General features: G+C 47.9%; 2 protein-coding genes across 7 annotated transcripts in view; both read right to left on the minus strand.

Moving 5' to 3' along the window:
- Window positions 1-2,390: 2,390 nt before the first annotated feature.
- kcns3a (potassium voltage-gated channel, delayed-rectifier, subfamily S, member 3a) lies at window positions 2,391-8,553 on the minus strand. The gene is made up of 3 exons (XM_061259028.1): window positions 7,049-8,553; window positions 3,799-3,875; window positions 2,391-2,509 (listed from the first exon to the last, which is right to left on the minus strand). Exons 1-3 carry the CDS (start codon window positions 8,551-8,553, stop codon window positions 2,391-2,393), a joined length of 1,701 nt encoding a protein of 566 aa, XP_061115012.1.
- Window positions 8,554-13,605: 5,052 nt separating this feature from the next.
- The window catches only part of wdr35 (WD repeat domain 35), a 33,136-nt gene continuing 29,548 nt past the window's right edge, over window positions 13,606-17,193 (minus strand). For 5 of the 6 annotated variants that reach the window (XM_061247957.1, XM_061247942.1, XM_061247973.1 and 2 more), the window contains 2 exons: window positions 14,748-14,988; window positions 13,606-13,945 (listed from right to left, as the gene is read on the minus strand). In XM_061247957.1, coding sequence (XP_061103941.1) covers window positions 13,795-13,945; window positions 14,748-14,988 — 392 coding nt within the window. In that variant the 3' untranslated portion in view covers window positions 13,606-13,794. The remainder of the gene's footprint in view (window positions 13,946-14,747; window positions 14,989-17,193) is intronic. The other variant, XM_061247964.1, reaches the window with a different exon arrangement.

The following is a 17,193-nucleotide window of genomic DNA, read 5'->3' on the forward strand; positions in this document are numbered from 1 at the left end:
AAAAGATCTATCTCCGGCAATGTACGAGAGCGTTTTATTGCAAATGCCTACTGTAATTATGACTAGAGATTAAGTGACATATGAATGGATTAGTCTCAGTGGGTTGAGCTAGCGGGCTCCATTCACTCGCTTAAAAAGGGGATCTGCATTGACAAAAACATCCGCTGTGAAACGCGTAAAATGCTGCGGTTTGATGTCTGGCAGAGTTCTGTCGTATCTCCGGGGTAATTGAGCCGATCGTTTTGGGCTTAATTTGCGGAGCAGCGCGGAGAGGCATTCTGGAACATTCCGGTCCATTTGCGAGCTCCAGCTCAGAGGCGCTCAGTGGAGCCCGCTTTCCCTCCGAAGGAGCGGGGGCTGTCTGTAGCACTAAATCACGATTTAACAACTCCCAACGTTTCCGAATTAAAAGGGGGTTTACACATGAGCTACTCGCTGTCTCGTCGCGTTAAGGCGCGGTCCTAGGGCATGGGCGGGCGCCACCGTCCCGGATTGAGTTCAAACTGAGCCGCTGCTGACTGCGGCAATGCATAAATGGAGGTAGCATTTAAAGGTACAATAGGTTAGATTTTTGTGTTAAAACATTGTTACAAGACCATTGTAAATCCCTTCCCATCACTGACACGTTGACTCACCCTCTGCTTGGTTTATAGTTCTTAAATTCACGTTTTAAAAATATACAGTTGACGGACCAAAACTCTATACCAAAACATTGTATAGCTGTGTAATAGTTCAAGCTCATTGATTGAAAATAGGTTCTAATTGCCATAGGCAATTGCGTGGAGGGGGGGGTTCAATGTTCACAGAGAAGGGGGAGGGATATGCAGTGTTGTGGTTTGAGGATGTTTGTTGCTGCAATTCTTCTCTTGACCGTTAGAAGTCTGAAATGACTAATTGTACCTTTAAGGTTACGGAGGGCTCAGTCGGACAGCGATCATGTTGTATTGCTCTCTAGCGCCACCTACTAGTTGGGTTGATCGGGCTCCCACTCTATCTTGAGGTTAATCGGGCGCATGTGAGCCTTCTTGCTCGGACTCTTGTCTTTGTGAGCTTCACTTTTAGGCTAAGACGCAGGGGAAAAGCAGCTGTCATCATCAGATGTTTCAGTGTGTGTGTGTGTCGAGTCCGCATGAGAGACCAAAATCCCTAACGAATGTGTGCAGCACCTCGTTCAATCCGTGCCTTGACATAATAAATTGGCCACTTTATCGGTGAAAGAGGGTTGCTTTAGCGCACAGGTGTCAAACTCCAGTCCCGGAGGGCCGCAGTGTCAGCTGGTTTTCAGGTTAAAGTCATTGATTGGCTAAAGAATCAACACACCTTGTTCTCGAGGCCTTAATTGACAGCTGATTGAAAGGAAACCACAAAAACTAGCGAGACACTGCGGCCCCCTGGGAACTCAGTTTGACACCCCTGCTTTAGCGTATAGAACAAAGGGCTTTGGCTGCCACTGGGCGACCTGCCCATGTTGTTACATCCACTCCACATTTGGAAAGAGGTCATCGTTGCCAGCATCGCACTGCACCATGTGACCGCGGTCACCGGGCTGCGAAGAGCTTCGCCAGATCATCGCATCTATTCTCCACTTTGTGAATCATCCCGCCGTCTGCGGCTGACCTTGGCACTGACGCTGCGTGACGAGGCGAGAGCTATTCTTTCCCCTCACAGCACCAAGGTTGGCCAACTTCACCGAACATTAGCCAGCGATGGAGCTCATCATGAGGTCCAAAATACATCCGTTTCTGCGGAGGCACGAAGCCAAAGAACCTGTGAGTGATCTTTGCAAATCTGACGCGAAGCGATTTTCTGTCAGGACGGTCCGTCGAGTAACTGGGACGCAAAAAGGACTAAATCATCGCAACCCTGTCTGCATATCACAGACGGCAGAGGCTAGAGGATGGGAGAATATTCAAGTGTTAAAACAGTGTCATCAAAAACATGTTGGGCGCATTAGCACATTAGCATTAGCGCATTAGCATATTAATAAGTTGTACATTGATTTAATATCCCCATACGATGTCAAATGCAACCAGCGTGATGTCATATTTTGACAATATTCCCTTTTTTGGCCTGTGATTGCCACCTCTGTCTAAATAAAAATAAAAAAGTGTTTTTTTGACCAAAAAGACTTGACTTCTTCCCAGTTCTCAGCTGTGGTAAAATAATGTCAATAATACCATAAACGGCCTGTCAGTCTCGCTGGCAGATTGAAGAATTAAGCGATTAAAGAAAACCGTATTTTTGTTTTCCTGCGACGGGGCGGCTGTCACACTCAGGGACGGGCCGAATCGACTCGGGACCCATTCGCGCCGAAAGAGCCGGGGGCAGCACTTGACACCCAGTAAAAAGCAGCGCGTTACGGCTCTTCGGCGTGGCCTAGCGAGGGCCCCTCACTCGGCCGAACCGGACGGCAAACAACCGTCCCGCCGCGGCCCCTCGCCCAGAACTAATGTCACACTAACGATCTGCCGGAGAGCGGAGTTAAGCGTTACGAAGCGCCGCCGCGGATCTGAGCAACGAGGCAGAGAGAGGGGAGAAAAGAGCGTCCAGGCGCCGCTGAACCGGAAGCGCAGAGAGCTAAATGCCAGGTACGTGTCTCCTCCCGCACCATTAAACCAGCAGCCCCCCGCGGCAGAACAACGCCCCCCCCCCCCCCCAACTTCATCTACCTCTTTCCCTGCTGCTGAAAAATGGATGCATTTCTCTGAAAAACACGATTCAATTTGATAGCGCACATTCCTCTGTAAATCCAGGCTATTTCCTCAACATGTTAATTTCATTTGGAAGCCGGATAATGGGCAATAAATATTAAAACACACCCACACACACTCGCTGTCTGTTTTTCTCTCACTGTTTTTTCTCTCTCTTCCTCTCTCTCTCTCTCTCTCTTGGTTTTTCACATTGTTGACACTGGATGAATTTTTGTTTTCATGGCCATTTGATTTGAAAGCAGAGTAAAGAGCAATAAATATGAAATCTTTCCACCCCTCCTCCATTTCTCTCTCTATTGAGATCTCTCCATCATTGACAGGGTCTCTGAGGATCATTTGCCCATTTCTAATGATGGCTTTGTGATATCTTTCATCAAACGCGTACTGCGCAGCCAAAAATCTTCGACTGCCTAACTCCCTGCCCCTGCCAATAAAGACATAACTGAATATTGATGACTTTCAGTGGGCACTCCTTAACATGGAGGGTTAGGGGGAGAGCTTCCAGCAGAGTCTGCTGCTCACAAGCACTGGACATAGTGCTCTTTCATAAGGAGTCATCAATAAAACAGCAGCCATCTTGGGAGGGGGAAAAAAAAACCTGGGGTGCCTCGAGTGCCTGTCAGGACTCAGAGACCCCTACCTAAAGAGCAAGGCCCGCGTTAAGTCATTAAGAGTCTGCACACCGTGCTTCCAGGGTCTAATGTGGCTGCTGGTTGAACCTAAACAGCAAGGCATTATGAGTCATTCAACATTGAGTCGTTAAGAGTCTGCACACCTCGATCCAGTGACTGGCAGGACTCATAGACCCCTGGCTAAAAAGCAAGGCTCACACAACGTCATTAAGAGTCTGCACACCGCGCTTCCAGCGCCTAATTTGGCTGCTGACCAGGACCAGGAGACCATAAAAACCAGCAGAGACGGTGGCCACCCAAGACTGGAGTTTGAGACCCCTTCTTCAAAACTGTACAGCCTGTTGCGTGGATACCGAAACGTGTCCCTCGAATCCAAATCCGGCCGTGGTGTTCCATTCTCCCTCGTAATTAACTGAACAACCGGCGCCTCTGATTTGGCCAGACCGTCCTCGCACCCGACTCCCGCCTCGGCCCAGAAAAGCCGCAGTTCCCAGCCCTGGAGGACCGCGGTTCCGGCGACCGCCGGCCCCCGCTCCAGAGCAGGAGCGCACCGGGTCACAGCCACTCCATCATAATGTCAGTTTAATGCCTGCAGCAGTGAGCAAAGCGCAGCTAATAGCGCAAACGCGACCGCAGACAGCGCCGTAGCTATTTAGCGGTCCGGTCGCGTTTGCGCTACTAGCTGCGCTTTGCCGGCGGACGAGAGGCGACATCACACAGCCCACGTAGCCCCTCGTCCGCCAGCCGGAAAAAAAGCGCCACAGCGCTCGCGAAATCGATGAGGCCGAGCACACACCTGGGAGGGGGACGAAATCACCCGGCTTCTTGTTTTTCGCCACTTCCTTATGAATACAGAGAACTGCGCAAAAGTCTCAGGCACCTGTATAACATTCTGTACAGATAGGATTCTTTCAAAAAGAATTCAATGAAAGGTCCTAAATTAACGTACTATACATTTTACATTACATTTTTGTAATTTGGCAGAATAGTTAAAAACGGAATCAAATCAGTATTTTTTTGTGACAACCCTTCGCCGTTAAAACTGCATCGCTTCTCTGAGATAGCCAATGCTGTCCTGCAGGCCATGCATGTTGGAGAACTGCAGACTTTGCTAGGCTTGTTGCTTCTGATCTCAGACAGCCTTGAGCAAGATAAAAAGTAGTCAAATGCTTACAGTAACATGTCAAATACAAAAATGTCTCTGTAAAATAAAATCTTTTGGAAAATGAATATTTGGAAATCTCAAATGTGTTCTTTTATACTAACGCACACAAAAAAATAAACATATATATATATAATAAAGTTTAGGGTGCCTAAGACTTCTGCACAGTACTGTAAACTCACGTCCACCTCTTAATCTGCTACTGCCGACGTGTACACCGTAACATCACATAACATAACGTAACGTGACGTAACGTGACGTAACATGACGGTGAGAATGGGCCATTCAGCACAGCGATGCTCGCCATAGAGACTGTACAACCATTCATCTTTAATGTGTCAGTGGAAACACTTTCCTCCTAATAGCACCGGTCGTATAGTGCGAGTCTACACACATTTCAGCCTGTCCAGGAACAATAAAATGATACGGGGGAGAGAAGAGATGATATAGTGGAACTAAATATAACATAATACCAAATCATAAACCATAACATAATCATATGCGATACTAAGTACCATCAATTGCATTTTGTTTATTTCCACATCTGAACAGAAGTATGATTATGTGAAAACAAATTATTCAAACTGACAAAAAGTTAATTGCAGTACAAATCAGTGGTTACAGTGACAAAATAAACAACGTAATAAAATTGTAACCCATTTAAATCAAAATAAAAACCGATTTTGGTGATGAAGTACAATTTTTCGAACACCTGGCTGCCATATTCATCTTGTAGGACTGGTGATATGATACAAAAGAGGTGAGCTCTTCTAAATCCAGACAAATCCAGCACACTGTTATCAAGACCGTTGAGGAGACGCTGGTGACACTCTATAGACTGCAAGACAGCAGCTCAAAGCTCTGCCGTTTTTCTCGCCCAAACGGAAACCAAAGAGTCTCACCTCACACCACATATGTGACGCCTTTCCTTTACGTCTTACTCTAACAGGAATACGGCGTTGTCCTTCAAATGGGATTTGTGTTCGCATTCTATACATTACACCCACTGCAAGTCATCAACAAGGACACACAATGTTCGGAGACATGCAGTTTCAGACATAATTTAAGCAGCCTACAGTTTACAGAGGTGGAATATGGCTTTACTTCCCTATAAAGAGGAGTAGGGTGGCATGTTCTTATTCATCAATAAATTAAAGCTACACTTTACACTCTATGAACAGCCCTTTAGAGCTCTGTAAGTGTTTTATAAGCAAAGGTTAACACTTTCTATGAGCCAACCATTATAAGAGGTGTGTAACTGTGTTATAAGCAAAGGTTAACACTTTCTATGAACCAACCATTATAAGAAATCCGTAACTGTTTTATAAGCAAAGGTTAACACTTTCTAGGAACAACCCTTCATATTAACTGTGTAACTGTTTTATGAGCAAATGTTAATACTTTCTATGAACCGCCCTTTATACAAGGTTTATAACTGGTTCATAAGTAGCTTGTAAAACCATGTCACCACCGATTCAGTAAGTGGTTTTATTCACATTATTGATATAATTTGTGCATTTGATGGTTAAATAGCTCTTATGAAAGAATATGCATAGGATGTGGTATCCACTAAAATAAGAAACATTTGACACATAGTCGTATAAGCTTGATTTTTACTGTGAACCTTGGGAAATAGTTAGATCTATAGAATACAGTTGGAACTCTGTATTCAACATATACTACAAGGGGTACATTTCTCTTCTGTAAAATTCTGTTCAAACAATAAAGGAAGGTCGCTGAATGACCAGCAAGATATACGGCAGCCAAATAAATATGACAAAACTTTGTGAATACAATGAACACATCCTGCTGATAAAACTCTAAAAATGGCAAAAAAAAAAGTCAGATATTATTTAAATTATACAAAAAATAGCGTATCTAACAAATTTATGATACATACACGTTCTGTAAGAAATAAATACAAAAATATAAGCATGTTACTATTGACTTAATAATGAGTAAGGAGAATGCATAGCTGTTTTAGATCATAGCTTTATTGGATGGTAATGTCCGTGCCACGCCCAGGTCCTGGGACTGTGCATGCATTCATCCCTCCCCAACGTGGGGGAGTCAGGAGCAAGGCCAGTGATCACATGCCATTTCGTCAATTCAAACATTTTCTATAGGTTTCAATATCATAAAATACTTTCAGAGCTTTTTCACCCAGGCACTACCATAAATACTTAATTGCTTTCCACAAAATGAATAATTAATCCACTTGTTTTCGTCCGCAACGTTTTTTTGGAAGCGGTTCGTTCTCCTCCGCCTCTTCTCACGCAGGGACACGGGCACAAAATGGAGCTCGGTCGTCAAACCCTCCTAAATGTTTGAAAAAAATCAAATATAATGCTGAGATTTCAGTTGATAAACTCTGCGTGTGTGCACCGCGGGGGGGGGCTTAGCCGTGGCTAACGCTCGGCAAAGGACGGCGTTAAGAGAGGCGGGTGGAATCGATAGCCTAGCCCTGAGAACTGCAAAGTGCTTTGGGGGGTTGAGCCGGTTTGCGTCACGGCCGGATGCCCCCCCAGACGGGCGGGGCTCACCCCTGCCTCCCGCCCAGCGGCCCGGGCGCGCGTCCGTCGTCCGCGGCCTCCGCGTCCCGGATGCTGGAGGCGTCCGTGTCGTCGTCCCCGCCGGCGCTGTCGCGGCTGCTCCCCGTCGACAGGCTGGCGATGAAGGAGTGCATCTGGTGCGCGTACAGGTCGCGCACGTTGAAGTACGGCAGCTCGGGGTCCTGCCCGTCCATGTCGTTGTTGCACTGGTCCGCGTCCATGGCCTTGTGCCGCTGGTAGTACTTGGAGAACTTGTTGAAGATGATGGTGATGGGCAGGGCCACCACCAGGAGGCCGCAGATGATGCACAGGGTCCCGATGAGCTTGCCCGCCAGCGTGACGGGGTACGTGTCCCCGTACCCCACCGTGGTCATGCTGATGGTCGCCCACCACCAGCCCACGGGGATGGTCTGCAGCTCGGACTCCTCCTCCTCCTTCTCCACGAAGTAGATGAGCACGGAGAAGATGGAGATGCCCACGGAGAGGAAGAGGACGAGCAGGCCCACCTCGTGGTAGCTGTGCCGGAGCGTGGCGCCCAGGGAGCGCAGGCCCACCGAGTGCCGGGCCAGCTTCAGGATGCGGAAGATGCGCATGAGCCGCAGGATCTGCACCACCTTCCCCACGTTCTCCAGGTCCTCGTTCTCCTCGTCCATGGTCTCGAAGGCCAGCGTGGCGTAGAAGGGCACGATGGACACGAAGTCGATGACGTTGAGCGGGTTGGACAGGAACTTGCGCACGCAGGGCGTGACGGTGAGGCGGATGGCGAACTCGGCGGAGAAGCACGCCACGCAGATGGTCTCGAAGACGGCCAGCACGGGGTCCTCCACCTCCTTCTCGTTGGCGTCCACGCGCTGGAACTCGGGCATGCTGTGCACGCACATGGCCACGATGGAGGTCAGCACCACCGCCAGCGACGCCACCGCCAGCAGCTTGGCCGACAGCGAGTACCCGGGGTTCTCCATCCGCAGCCAGACGCTCTTCCGCGCCTCCGCGCACCACGTGCCCTCGAACTTCTCCATGTCCTTGTCCAGGGCCGAGAGCTCCTCGATGGAGGAGTCGAAGCTGGGCGGCTGCTGCTCGTCGCTCCGCCGGTCCCAGTCGCGGTCCTCGGCGAACTCCCGCTGCTCCTGGAACTTGTTGCTGCAGCACGAGTCCAGGTACATCTCCCGGATGCCCCAGTACTCGATCTCCTGGCTGAAGGAGATGATGCACAGCTCCTCCATCAGGTGGATGCGGCCCGTGTGGTAGAAGTTGAGGACGTAGCGGAAGAAGCGCGGGTTGCGGTCGAAGTAGTACTCCTGCTCCGCCACGCTGTAGTCGTCGCACAGCTCCAGGATGGCCTCCTCCGACCGGCAGCCCAGCAGGCGGCCCAGGCGCGTCTGCGGGAAGCGGAGCAAGGTGCTGTGCTCCACCTTCTGCTTGAACCCCCCCACGTTCAGGTTGAGGAAGCCCCCGCCCTCCGCCGCCCGGCTGTGGAGGATCTCCCCGTACACCATGGCGAAGGGGGGCTCTCTGCCACCTCAGGACCAGCCCACGCTCAAGGCCCCATCACCTAGGAGACGGAAACATTTTTCACCCGTTTGCCTTCCCTGCTCTCAGCTCCCACAGCCCGGAGGCACTACCCCTGCAGGGTTTCCCCTGACTCTGCGAACGCCGGCCGCGCTCAGGCTCGGGATCGCTAATTTAATGCAGCGCCGCTGCCTCAGATACGATGACATCTTAATCAGCCCTCTGAGCTTGGGTAAGTCTCCCTTCAGCGCTATGGAAAAGCCGGGCAGATCAAGTCATAAGTTCAATGGGGTTTTATACCCAATTACGACAAGCCAGATTTTTTTTTTCTTCTCAGCAACAAAATGCCTTCACTGCATTGTAAAATATTCATAATTGCTGCCTACAGATAAGTGACATACTGTCCTGAACAATAAATATTAGAATATTAAGACTTGACATGGAATAAAAACTAATGTGGTGTTATTGATTATGTGAAGAAGGAACCTTCCACCTTCTTTGAGTGGACTTTGCCGGGGCACAATTTAGAGCAGTCTGCAGTCTGACGCAATTAGTTTTAAAAGCCAGCGTTTTGTTTTAAATCAATACACAACTGACGGCGGGAAGACTCGGGTCGAGCCAATACAATAATTACACAGTGCCTTTTCTAAAATACGTTGTTGGTTGTTCTGTGCAGACTTTAACGAGCACCGGAAGCATTCAGTTCCGCAAACTGAACTACTAACTGTAGTTACTCAGTTTAAATAAACAGTCCCCTGCTCTCTGGCTGCTTTGATCATTGAATATATATACAAAGTGCATACACGCGTGGCAGCGTCGGGTAATTTTTTTTTTTTTTTCAATAATTTGCTCTAAATACTACCGTCACTACAACTGCACAAACATCGAAGAAAATTCACATTCACATAATAAAATCGTGTGCTGCTGTACGCCTGCTCTGCCCCAGTGATGTTGTAAAATTTAAAATGCATGGACTTATTGGGAGGCACAACAAATAATAAACTTTTATTATAGGCGTATAGCCTGCAATATATGGGCTTATAGCATATAATAGCCCATTATTATAGTTTTAGCAACCTTTAAGAAACCTGTAGCATAACAATGCACATTCCCAGCATCGGCGGTTGCCATTCTTAAAGCAAACTGATCTGTATCGAACATCAAGATACAAGAAAGAGCCAAAAGCGTTTCTGTTGGCAACAGTAGAAAACAGAAAGATTTGAACCGATCAAATTCCGCAAAACGCCAATAACTAAACACATTGTAGCTTACCTGTTTCTGTTTGAGTCCTTCTTTCTACTAAATAAAACTGGGGAGACGAAGCGTCCCATCTTCACAAACTTATTCGATAGAACTAACGCGAAGCGTCAGACCCGGTACGGCATATCCCTGTCCCACTGCATACTGTTGAGTGAGGATGCTCCCACGGACTGAGTCTGGCTGCAACGGTCTGCCTGCCCGACTGCCCGCTGGCGGTCTCCTTGCGTCAGTGGTCCATGGTCATAGGCTTGCGTGCTCTCTCTCCTGTTCCTCTGGGTCTGTAGGAACGCTCTCTGATTCTATTGGGCGTGAGTGTTTATGGAGAGTAAAAAGGGCACAACTTCTCGCTGGAAATTAACGATGCTCCCGCGGGGGGTCAGCAGAATCACCAAAGCGCCAGTAATCCGTAGGGGGAGATAATGACCTTAGTGTGATTGGGAAAACCTGTAAAATGAATTTTCCTTAAAGCGTCCCACGTAATACAATTTTATTATTCGCCATATCTTATCAGAAATCGCACTGCGTTACTCAAAGCAAAGGCAATAGCGCAAGGCTATTTAATATTAGAGATATAGTATTCATTAACATTTACACTGAACCCCGAATAAAATAAAATGTAGCTAATAAAAATAAACCCGTGTTCAGTGCATCCTAGGGGGCAGTGCATCTGCTCTTTACTATTCTATGTAATTACTTTGCGCGGTGGGGGTATTTATTGCTTACGGTAACCCCACTCTTTGGATATGATTAAGCGCCCTCTAGCGTTTGACTGAATGAAGGCCTGTTGATCTTTTTGAGAAAGCGTCTTTATGGTAAGTCGTCTTTATGGTTCCAAATTATGAAACTAGACCTCAGCTGTTCTGTTAATATTTAAAATGAATTGAAAGGCGGCATGTTATGACGCAAACAGACTATGCCTACTACTACTACTACTACTAATAATAATAATAATAATAATAATAATAATAAAGAAGGGGGAGGGGGAGAAGAAGGTCATAGCATTCACCGTGGTTATTACACTTAAATATTTATCGCTAAATATTAGGTTACTCCTTCTTCAGCGCCGCACACTTGCAATTGTGTGGCCTATTGTGGGTTTATAGATCAACCCAACAAATGCTTTTGTTGGGTTGATCTATAAACCCACAATAGTGACTGTGCCCTGCTGTTGTGCTATTGAGCACGATAGTTTAGAATAATTACATAATAAAAAAAAAACCCTGCTGAGTACGCCTATGACATCTACAAATAAGTATCTAAGGAATGTATAAATAATAAATAAAGTAACACAATATAGTATGTCCACGCGGGGAACGGTCAAGCTGTCTCATCGAGGTGCATTGTGTAAAACCTCTGGCGACATCTGCTGGACATATAATGGAAGTGCACTTACCTGCGGTCGGCCAGGGTGGACATTTCTGCGGTTTTGCGGGAATAAAATATCATATGGGCGCTAGAGAAATCAGAATATAGGTAGTATTTTGGGTCGTATTTAAAAATAAATTTAAAAAAGTACGCAAATTTCAGCAGCTGAAGCATGCAAACATATCATTGAAGCTTGTGTAGGACACATTTCCATGGACACTTCTACTTTGTCTTGCTAAAACTATTATCAATTCCATATATTGATTAAGATTAAGACTTTATTGAACCGCGAGGGGTAATTTGCCCTCTGCACTTGACAAATCCTAGTTACTTAGGAGTAGTGGGCAGCCACAGTGCAGCGCCCAGAGACCAACTCCAGTTCTGAGGCCAGTGCCTTGGTCAAGGGCAACGGCAGGGGCAGGGGCACACCTAACCTGACATGAAGGTCATTCAGAGAGGATCTGGCCAGACAGGAATCGAACCAAGGACCTCATTCTTCTTTTTCATCGTATCAAAAGTTGTGTGCGGCTCTTAGAAAACGCAATTGTATTTCTCTCTTTATTCCGTTAGGTGGCAGTATTGGGCAAGATATTGGGCAGAGAGGCAGTCGTATTACACATACAGTAGCAATAGCAACTCAGTAGTAGTAACCAGTCATAATATTTGATGTGATATCTTTCCCTTTCATATTCCATAATTTCCCTCAAAACAACACACACAATGGCCAGTAATATTCTGCTCGTATATAATTTATTACACATTTACAAAGTTATGGAATTACACAGGGAGAAATGAAAAAGCAAAAGGAATTTTCCAATGGAAGATGACGTATCTTTCATACATAAAAACGTATATAGATCTTCGTACTTTTTAAAACATGTTCATCCTTGGTTAGTATCTGGCCATGGGCCTCCATCGTACCAATAAAAAAAAACTCTGGTCCATATTTCTGTGAGGTAAGGTGAACATGTCTTTACACCAAAGGGGCCCTAACTCTGTTTACTATAACATATAAGAATAAAATATCAAATAATTCAGTATAGCTACAGTATAAAATTCACATGATATGAAATGTCTGTAATAGAAAAAAAAAACAGTTCATATGTTCAGAAAAGTCAACATTAAATGTTCTGTACCAACTGGGTACCTCGCTTGTGCAATATTAGACTTAAAATGTATTTTAAGAAGATATTTTGCAGAACACAGGCAACAGCCTGAAAGAAGGCCCTAAGCTACACGTTATGAGAAGCCCAATGTCAGCAGGTCTTAGTGTTTAATTCGAGTCAATGCACCTACAGTCTAAAGTTTGGTTGCTCTATGCTATAGGGTTGTGGTACAGTGGGTATTAGAGCTCGGTTGCCCTATGCTATAGGGTTGTGGTACAGTGGGCTTTAGAGCTTGGTTGCCCTATGCTATAGGGTTTTGGTACAGTGGGCTTTAGAGCTTGGTTGCCCTATGCTATAGGGTTGTGGTACAGTGGGCTTTAGAGCTTGGTTGCCCTATGCTATAGGGTTGTGGTACAGTGGGCTTTAGAGCTCGGTTGCCCTATGCTACAGGGTTGTGGTACAGTGGGTATTAGGGGTCGGTTGCCCTATGTCAGGGAGCTGCTGTATAAAGGGCATTAGGGGTTGGTTGCCCTATGGCAGGGAGCTGCTGTATAAAGGGCATTAGGGGTTGGTTGCCCTATGTCAGGGAGCTGCTCTATAAAGGGCATTAGGGGTTGGTTGCCCTATGTCAGGGAGCTGCTGTATAAAGGGCATTAGGGGTCGGTTGCCCTATGTCAGGGAGCTGCTGTATAAAGGGCATTAGGGGTTGGTTGCCCTATGTCAGGGAGCTGCTGTATAAAGGGTATTAGAGGTTGGTTGCCCTATGTCAGGGAGCTGCTGTATAAAGGGCATTAGGGGTTGGTTGCCCTATGTCAGGGAGCTGCTCTATAAAGGGCATTAGGGGTCGGTTGCCCTATGTCAGGGAGCTGCTGTATAAAGGGCATTAGGGGTCGGTTGCCCTATGTCAGGGAGCTGCTGTATAAAGGGCATTAGGGGTTGGTTGCCCTATGTCAGGGAGCTGCTGTATAAAGGGCATTAGGGGTCGGTTGCCCTATGTCAGGGAGCTGCTGTATGAAGGGCATTAGGGGTCGGTTGCCCTATGTCAGGGAGCTGCTGTATAAAGGGCATTAGGGGTTGGTTGCCCTATGTCAGGGAGCTGTTGTATAGTGGGCATTAGAGGTTGGTTGCCCTATGTCAGGGAGCTGCTGTATGAAGGGCATTAGGGGTCGGTTGCCCTATGTCAGGGAGCTGCTGTATAAAGGGCATTAGGGGTTGGTTGCCCTATGTCAGGGAGCTGTTGTATAGTGGGCATTAGAGGTTGGTTGCCCTATGTCAGGGAGCTGCTGTATAAAGGGCATTAGGGGTCGGTTGCCCTATGTCAGGGAGCTGCTGTATAAAGGGCATCAGGGGTCGGTTGCCCTATGTCAGGGAGCTGCTGTATAAAGGGCATCAGGGGTCGGTTGCCCTATGTCAGGGAGCTGCTGTAAAAAGGGCATTAGGGGTCGGTTGCCCTATGTCAGGGAGCTGCTGTATAAAGGGCATTAGGGGTCGGTTGCCCTATGTCAGGGAGCTGTGGCACAGCGGGCAGTAGCGGTGGTTGCTGATCTCCTGCTCCATGGCGCAGTGCTTGCAGACGTTGCACATCCAGAACTGGTACTCCGAGATGGTGCGTCCCGTCACGATGCAGGTGGGCAGCTTGCCTTCGCCCCTGGGGGAGAGGGGAGAGCAAGACTCAGTCACACTACACCGAGGAGAGGGTACAGAGCCATTCTACTGAACCGGACCTGTTCCTTTACATCTTTACATCCACATTAGGGCCCGCTACACATCGGCATCTAAAGGTCTTTCACACTGCAACAAACCCTGTCCCAAAAGCCACTCCTGGGCCCTGATAATGAGCGGTGGGTCCAGGAGAGCTGCAGAAAGTGTGGAATGATGCTACGCGGTTAAGGGCAGCTCCGACACTTCAGAACCACCGGACAGAAGCCCCGGAGTGGCTCTGCAATCGCTCGGCTGTTTCCGCAGGAAATAAGGGCCTGTGGCGGGAGGACGTGTCGCTCCACTGTAATTACATGAGACAGCTTCAAGAGCATCAGAGCATCAGTTCAGTGCCCTTCAGACCTCGGGGGAAGACCAACAAAACCAGTGACCATTTTTCCCTTCTGACATTTTAGCCGAGGTGTAAAATCTAGTCGTCCTCACTGTTTTGTTCCAATCACCTGGATTTGCTAATTAACACAATCCTTAAGTCGGGGGGGGGGGCCTAATCTGCAAAATCAGCTGGCTGGAGTTTATGGGTGAAAGAAACGCACGGCTTTTACTGCCTGACCCCTGGACGATATCTTCTTTGATTAGCACGTAATGCTGAGAGTGCTGTAATAGTGCAGCGCCTATAGCTGAGTGGTAAGTTACAGAGTAAAAGACACTCTCCCCTCTCCCTCCCCCCCCCCCTCCCGCCCGGTCATGTGGACGCAGTCTCGTGACTGGCCAGCAGAAGGCGGCGCGGTTACCCCTCGGGCGCGCTGTCCAGCTCGGACTTCCTGTTGTCCTTGGGGCTGTGCTTGGTGAAGATCTCCAGGGCCAGGTCCTCGTAGTGCTGCCTCTGCTCCGGGCTCAGGGACTCCAGCGACTCCAGCTTGATGAAGGCCCGGGAGCAGGTGCCGAAGGCGCGGTTCGCCGACGAGCAGATGGCCAGCAGCGAGTAGATCTCCACCGCCGGGATGATGTCATCGTAGTCCCTCAGGTGGAGAGCTGTCAATCGGACAGCCCCGTTTACATCGCCGACCGACTCTACGCCAGGTCGGCTGTCAATCAAATAGCTTGTCACATCGCCGGCCTGTCACAGCACCAACCGTCACAACGCTAAATCAGCTGTCAGTCAAACAGCCTGTCACATTACCATCCGACCGAATGCTAAATCAGCTGTCAATCAAACAGCCTGTCACATTACCATCCGACCGAATGCTAAATCAGCTGTCAACCAATCACCAAACCGACTGGACACTAGGTCAGCTGTCAATCAAACAGCCAGTCACATTACCAACCGACCAATCACTAAATCAGCACAATCAGTCACTCAGTCAGAAATTCAGTGACTTGGTTGCTTAACTGATTCCTTGATTTATGGGTTGGTTGACTGATTATCAATGAGTACTGTTTGACTGGGCTCTGCTACACTGTAGACGGCTCCCGTAACGCTCGATCCTGCCCCAGCAACACAACGCGTCAGAAATATCGCACACGTCGAATTTAAGAGATCGTGCTTACGCTGGATAACGGGAAAATAAACACACACACAGACACACAGGTGGTCCGCCGGATCCGTGTTTATTTAAGGTGTCTGGCCTGCTGTGTGTTCTGCGTGCGCTTAAAAACCCCTCTCTGTGTGTCTCAGTTTATACTTCAGTACGGGAAGGTGAGCTCAGGCAAGCCTGCTAGGGATATCACACAACACATCCGCCATTATTATCACACTTTCAGCTGGGTCCTGGGAGACAGACCACACTTACATTGTATTCCTTACAGCGGTGCTACTCCAACTCCTGGTCTGGCGGAACCGCAGTGTCTGCAGGCATTTGCTCTGACCATGCGCTACACCACCTGATTTCATGAATTATTTTGCCTGCTTGGTTCAGGTTATTAGTGAAATCAGGTGGTGTAGCGCATGGTTGAAGCGAATGCCTGCAGACACTGCGGCCCTGGTAGAGTTCAGCAGTGTTGTGACTCAGTGTCTGCGTCACAAGAATACAGAGCAAAGGAGGTAAACCAATCGGTCCCTGCCCTGTTCCAGGAGATCTACCATCCTGTAGGTTTTCACTCCAACACTAACAAAGCCCACCTCATTCAACAGCTAGAGCAGGGCTGCCCAACCCTGTTCCTGGACATCTACCATCCTGTATGTTTTCACTCCAACACTAACAAAGCCCACCTCATTCAACAGCTAGAGCAGGGCTGCCCAACGCTGTTCCTGGAGTGTACTGTCCAGTAGGTTTTCACTGCAACCCCAACAAAGCACACCTCATTCATCAGTTAGAGCAGGGCTGCCCAACCCTGTTCCTGGAGATCTACTGTCCAGTAGGTTTTCACTACAAACCTAACAAACCATTCCACATTTAACAGCTAAAGCAGGGCTGCCCAACCCTGTTCCTGGACATATACCATCCTGTATGTTTTCACTCCAACCCTAACAAAGCACACCTCATTCAACAGCTACAGATCTTGTTGAGCTGCTAATATTAGTAGAATAAGGTGTTGGATTGGGTTGGATTGAAAACCTACAGGACAGTAGAACTCCTGGAACAGGGTTGGGAAGTGCTGACGTAAACACAGGAAGAAAGAACACCATGCAGGATTTTGCTCCCCGGAATCTACTTCCACTGTGTAAAATCCGATATGATACCGTTGGTGCTGAAGCACACAACCCAGTGAAGAGAGAGGCAGTGGTCCGGTTCACAGACATAAAATCCCACAAGTTCCGTGGTAGGAAGTGTACCAATGAAGAAAAAGGAAACATATTTAATATATACAAGCTACAGTATACCTGACAAGGCTGGGTCTATATACTATTGGCCCCATTAAACTTATTTGGGAGCACTTAAGTACATTGTAACAATGTCAACCTTCCCCCAGTTAAGCCTGATTCATACTTTCATACTTCTGCGTCGAATCCACACAGACGCTACGGCGTAGCCTGATGGGCACCTCCCCAGAAATGTAACTAGGCGTCACAGCCTACGGTGCAGGGACCGCGGCTACGCGTAGGCTACGATGTACGCAGAAGTATAAATCAGGCTTTAGAGCCCTAACTGAGCTCCTGGCCCTTCACTCTGAAAGGGGAAGAGGTGCCGACAGCTCGCTGTACGTCTGAGCCCTGCTACAGCTGCAGGTCTTGTTACACACCTATGTTTTCCGGCATACAAGTACAGCTTGATCCATATTCATGTGTTATGAAATGAG

Source organism: Conger conger, chromosome 1 (genome assembly GCF_963514075.1).
Source record: "Conger conger chromosome 1, fConCon1.1, whole genome shotgun sequence".
NCBI classification, from domain to species: domain Eukaryota; kingdom Metazoa; phylum Chordata; class Actinopteri; order Anguilliformes; family Congridae; genus Conger; species Conger conger.